The sequence below is a fragment of the Elephantulus edwardii genome, unplaced genomic scaffold, assembly GCF_000299155.1.
Source record: "Elephantulus edwardii isolate Elephantulus edwardi_28Jun2011 unplaced genomic scaffold, EleEdw1.0 scaffold00128, whole genome shotgun sequence".
NCBI lineage: Eukaryota > Metazoa > Chordata > Mammalia > Macroscelidea > Macroscelididae > Elephantulus > Elephantulus edwardii.
Window position 1 is genome coordinate 2,944,275 of NW_006399878.1, and position 5,989 is coordinate 2,950,263.

Sequence of the window (5,989 nt, forward strand, 5' to 3'; positions counted from 1 at the left end):
AGGGGAGGAAGACCCTTGATGAGATGGATTGACGCAGTGACTGCAGTAATAGGGGTGTGTCAGATGCAGTGTGATTGGCTCAGGATAGGACAGAGCTCAGAGCTATTATGCATTGGATGGCTATGAGTCACAGGCAACACAATGACACATAACAACAACGTCATGTCTATGTATTTTATATTAACATATATACATATGTATGTCTTTCTCCTTTACTAACTTGCTATTAATAGTATACCAAGAGTTTTGGAAAAATAGTTTGTTGTTTATATTTCTACTTACAAGAGGAGAATGAAATGATATCAATGCAAAGGAAAGAACATTCATTTAAATGGTTTGATATTTCATAATGAGGAATCACATTTCACTATCTCATACCTTCCTGCATGTTTACACTGAGAGCCGTTTGCATTGCTTGCTTTTGCTGTGGTTTCTTTGATCTGCACTAACAGTAAAAAACCCTTGAGTTCTGGGAGTCAGTATCATGATGTTTTCATAAGCTAGTGTGGGTCTTAAGTAAACTACGGGGCTCTTTGTTCAGTCGATATGCCTGGAGAGTGTCTGGGGGACCCTCACAGGGCTGCTGACTGCTGTGTTTTTGTGTCTCTCCCACCAGGCCTCTATCTGCCGGAGCAGCCAGCCTCTGTCTGGCTTCAGTGCTCGGTGCCTGGAGGACGAGCAGATGCTGCAGGCCATCAGGAAAGCCAATCCAGGAAGTGACTTCATTTACGTTGTGGACACGCGGCCTAAAGTAAGTCACAATCTGATGCATGCCTTTGCAGCGCTTGTCATTACACTAGAGATGAAATTACAGCTAGGGAATCGCACTGTGTGTACAGGCGTCTGCAGGGAGCTCTTCCTCTTTCAGGATGAGTGTTGCGAACTACTGAGCCACTTTCTCTCTAGGTGTTCTCAGCCTCTTGAGAGTCTGACTGTTTCAGACATGCCTTCTCTAGTTTTTCTTGTGTTTCATTGTGTACTAGGCATGGAGTTTTTAAAAAGCAAACAAAACAGCACCCCACTGCCACCGAGTTGTTTCTAACTCATACTAACTTTCTATCAGGATTTCAAGGCTATAAATCTCTGTGGGAGAAAATTGCCCAGCTTTCTCCTGCAGAGCATCTTGTGGATTCGAACTGCCGACCTTTTGGTTAGCAGTGTAATACTTTATTCACGATTTTGCTTTGGTTCCTTAGACAAGATGTAGTGCACGATAAATAAATAAATGACTAGCTTTTGGAGATGTGTGTCTAAATGTACTAGACTATTTTTTGGTTTCATTTTAAAATGGCCTTTTCTATTTGGCTATATGAAGTTTATTATTGCACTTATATCAGGGCATAGGAGCTCTGGTGGCCTACTGGTAAGATGTTGCACTGCAATCTTGAAGGCACATGGTTCAAATCCACTAGCTACTCTGTAGGAGCAGGATAGGCAGTCTCCTCCTGTGTGAGTAACTGCCTCTGAAAACCCACTGGAGGGTCAGCTATGGGTAGATTACAATTCTATGGCACACAACAACATATTCAGCTATACTAGTCTACATTCAGTGTGTAGTGTTCTATATCTATGTATCTTAATATCTTGTATCTTAATTATCTAATACTGCTATAATAAAAGTATCACAAATGGGTGGCTCAAACAATTATGAATGTGTTCTTCTATTGTTTGGAGACTGGACATCTCCAGCTTTAGGAGAAGGATTTCTCTCTCTATGTTGGCCCTGGTAGGAAAGTTTTTGTCTCTGTTTAACGTCTGTGGGCACATCATACTCTGGAGATCTCTCTGTGTCTTCAGTCTTGAAGCCATGTGGCTTCAATCTTGTTCTGTTTCCAGGGTGTTCTCAGGCAGAGACCCAGGTTCCAAAGGACATGCTCTGTCTTTGATCCCTCTTTCTTGGTGATGATTAGTTCTCTTTCTCTCTCTCTCTCTCTCTCTCTCTCTTTTCACTTCTTTAATATCCTTTATATCTCAGAAGGAATAGGTTATACCAAATCTCATTAATATAACTACCTCTAATCCTTAGAGGCAAATATGATAAAACCTTCTCATAAATACATCCTGGAGAAGGTGAAACCAGGCTGCTCCTTGGAGGCAGGGATTCTGAAGCTTTGTCTGACATATTTAGGACATGTTGCAAGGTGGGATTAGTGCTTGAAGAGAGATGTCATGCTTGGGAGGGTGGAGGGACAGCGCAGGAGAGGAAGACTCTGGATGAAATAGATTGATTCAGTGACTGAGGTAATCGGGGTAAGTGTGTTCGAAACAGTGAGATTGGCACAGAATAGAGCAGGGTTTAGGGCTGTTGTACAAAGCGTCACTATGAGTCGCAGGTGACTCGAAGGCACATAACAACAACAACAACAACATACTTTAGACATGTTGCTAGTCCTTGGATGGGGACATCATGCTTGGAAAGGTGGAGGGGCGGCAAAGGAGAGGAAGACCTTCAACCAGGTGAATTGACACAGTAACTGCAGCAGTAAGCCTTAGTGTCAGGAAGTGTGAGGATAGCCCAGGATAGGATGGGGCTCAAATCCATTTTTATAGGGTCACTATGAGTAGTACTTGACTCCATAGAACTGATAACAATCCTACTTATTAACATGGTAAAGTTTATCATTTACAACACATAAGATAGTTGTAACAGTCACAAAATGAAGGAGAATTACTCAATACTGAGAATGATGGCCTAACATAATTGATATTCATTTCTGGAGACATAATTCAATCCATACAAATTTAGAATTATCTAAAAGTATAACATTAAGTTAAAAAAAACAAACTCTAAAATGACATATAAGCTACTTATGTTAAAAGAAATTTGAAAGATCAACTTTAATATATTAAAATTCTATAAAGAAACAAGTAACGTTTGGTGAGATAGATACTTTGTACTTCTGTTTTTATTTAAAAAGCATTTTAAAAAGCACAGGAGTCCAGAATTAAGGTTGCATAGAGAAGTCTACTGGCTGCGGGGATTGGGAATGGTGTAATTGTATACCAATGAAGGAATTTTTGTTTTCTTTTCAAAGAGAGGAGCGAACTGGTGGGGAGGGTTGGGCAGGGAGAAAAGTGCAGCAATGAATGAATGGCAATCCAAAATCTCTGTAAATGTTTATTAAAATTAATAAAAATGAAAAAAGCATTTTACAACTAACCATTTACTCTTTTAATTTTTTTTAATTTAACAAATAGAAAAGAATAGATCAAGTCACCTCCATTCTCAGCTTTACATTTTTTTTTAAGGAGAATCAGTTTTAGTTTAATGTAGTGTCTAAATTTATGTCTTAGACTTTTTTCTTTCTAAACAATTCAGCCACTTTGAGAGTCCCCAGAGGTATGTGTCAGTGAATACATGGAAGCAGAATCAACAACTGTAGAGGACATAGGTGACAAAATGAGATGGCATAATGAAATAGTCTTAATTCACTGTATTTGGCTGCATGAGTTCTAGTCAATAATAAAAATTTTCCTAGAACTCTAACTGTTGGAGAAAGGAAAAGTGATATCTGTCTCTTCATGCAAGTATGGAATTATATCCAAGATACTCCACTGAGCAGTAAGCATGCACTACAAAAGATGTGTACAGTATAAGCCCAGTTATGTAAGAAAAATATATGCATCAAAAAAAGGGGGATTCAAAACCTACTGCACAGCAGTAGTAACTAAAACAGCATGGTATTGGTACATTGACAACCACATAGACCAATGTAACAGAATTGAGAACCCCAGTAATAGATCCAGTTTTATCTGTGGTCAGCTGATATTTGACAAGGAAATAAAACCTAGCAAATGTGGAAATGACAAACTCTTCAACAAATGGTGCTGGCAAAACTGGACTGCTACCTACAGAAAGTTGAAACAGGATCCACAACTCACACCATACATAAAAATCAATTCAAGTTGTATCAGAGACCTTGGAATAAAGCCCAAATAAAAGAAAATAAAAATAAAAGCCCCAAACCATGAAGTTCGTCAGAGACAAACTGAGTTTAAGCTTAAACGGCCTAATTTGTGCTTTAAAGAGACTGCCAAATACAGTTAGAAATGCACAATCTGGAGAGGATAGATAAAATTGATGAATGGAACCTTCTAAAGATAAAGTCCCTGTGAACATCTAAAACTTTTTCTAACAGAGTGAAAAAAAAAATCTATTGACTGGGGAAAAAACATTTGGCAATACTAGTTCAGACAAGCGTCTCTTATCAAAAGTTTACAGAATCCTACAGGGCTTCCACAAGAAAAAGACTGAGAATACAATTACAAAATGGACAAGACATGAAAAGACTTTTCACAGTGGAAGATATTCTGAGAGCCAAGGAACACATGAAGAAATGCTCAAAATCACTGGCAATAAGAGAGATGCAAATCAAAACCACAATGAGACACCATCTCCCTCCAGAAATAGTGGCACAGTTTAACAGAGCAGCAAGTAATAAATGTTGGAGAAGATGTGGCAAGAAAGGAACTTGTATCTATTGTTAGTGGGATTGTAAAATGGTACAATTCTGAAAGGCAGTTTGGCACTTCCTCAAAATGCTGAACATAAAATTCCATATGCCCCAGCTATTCCACTTGGAATATACCCTGAGATAATGAGAACTGAGGCACAAATGGAGATTTGTACACCAATGTTCATAGCATTATTTACCATCACAAGAACATGGAAACAGCCCGGATGTCCAACCATAATGGAATGGATTGGGAAATCATGGTACATTCACACAATGGAATACTATGCAGCACACAAGGAGCAAAGATTTTGTAAATTACTGCCTAATTTGGGAGGGACTGGAGAGCATTATGCTAAGAGAACTAACTCAGTTCCACAAGGACAAACATTGTGTAAGACCATTATTGTAGAATGAGTATGAAGATCCAAGGTGGGGGGAGGGTAGTAGAAAGAATGGGGGTGGGGTGGAGTAGAGGGGTCTTTAATCATAGGGTCGCCTTAACTTGATGGGTGGAGGGAGGGGCAGGTAAAGGAAATGGGAAAGATCTCATGTGAAAAACAATGTATACAAACTGTGTGAGTAAACCAGTATAAAATAAAAATTTTATTTTTATAAAAGGGAGGAATAGCATACCTGATTTTTGAGAGTAGTTATTCCTATTGTGTGAGAGAAGAATCTGAAGAAGCTTTTCCTTTCTAAATTATAGTTTGAAAATTATAGTCATAAAATACCTAAAAGCCTTCATAGACTAAGCCTGTATTTACCATGTTGTTGTTGTGTCAGCATCGAACTGGAACCGACCCATAGCTGACCCTCCAGTGGGTTTTCAGAAAAAGGTAATCGCATAGGAGAAGAGTGCCCATTCTTCTGCCGTGGAGCAGCTGGTGGATTCGAACTGTGTGCCTTCAGGATTGCAGTGCAGCTTCTTGTCACTAGGCCCCCAGAGCTATTATAATTCCAATGCCAGATATATTTAAAAGTCCTAAACTCATTGCCATCAAGTGGAATCAACTGAGCTGAGTCTCCAGCAGATTTCTGAGGCTGTAAGTGGCACGAGAGGAGAGTGCCCAAATTTAATATTCTATAGTTAGCAAATACAACTCCCTACTGCCTAAGTCACCAGAGCTCCCAGCCAGACACATACCAAAGATAAACAAAGGCATCCATCTAAAACCTTTCCATATAATGTTCATAGTAGCATTATAGTAATAATAGTGAAAAAGGAGGTACGATTTTATTGTCTGCCAATTAACACTGGATGAGCAAAATTCACAAAAAAAAAAATCCATTTAGTAGACTATTTGGCCATAAATATGAAGGAAGTAATGATATAAGATATAGCATGATGAACCTTGAAAATATGCTAAGGATAAGAAGTCACAAAGGACTGTGCATTGTATGATGCCGTTTAAATGAAATGTGTAGGATAGGCAAATCTGTAGTGAGATATAACAGGTTAATCATTTACCAAGGAAGAGTATGAAGAAAGCCCTGGTGGAATAGGGCTGAGCAGGCTGGCAATAGTTTCCTCC

The 5,989-nt window shown here is 38.9% G+C and overlaps 1 protein-coding gene across 1 annotated transcript in view; it reads left to right on the top strand.

Moving 5' to 3' along the window:
* MTMR7 (myotubularin related protein 7) overlaps positions 1-5,989 on the top strand; it is a 219,195-nt gene that overhangs the window by 151,101 nt on the left and 62,105 nt on the right. Inside the window, exon 6 of the mRNA XM_006893550.1 lies at positions 617-751. Within this exon, the coding sequence (XP_006893612.1) occupies positions 617-751 (135 nt within the window). The remainder of the gene's footprint in view (positions 1-616; positions 752-5,989) is intronic.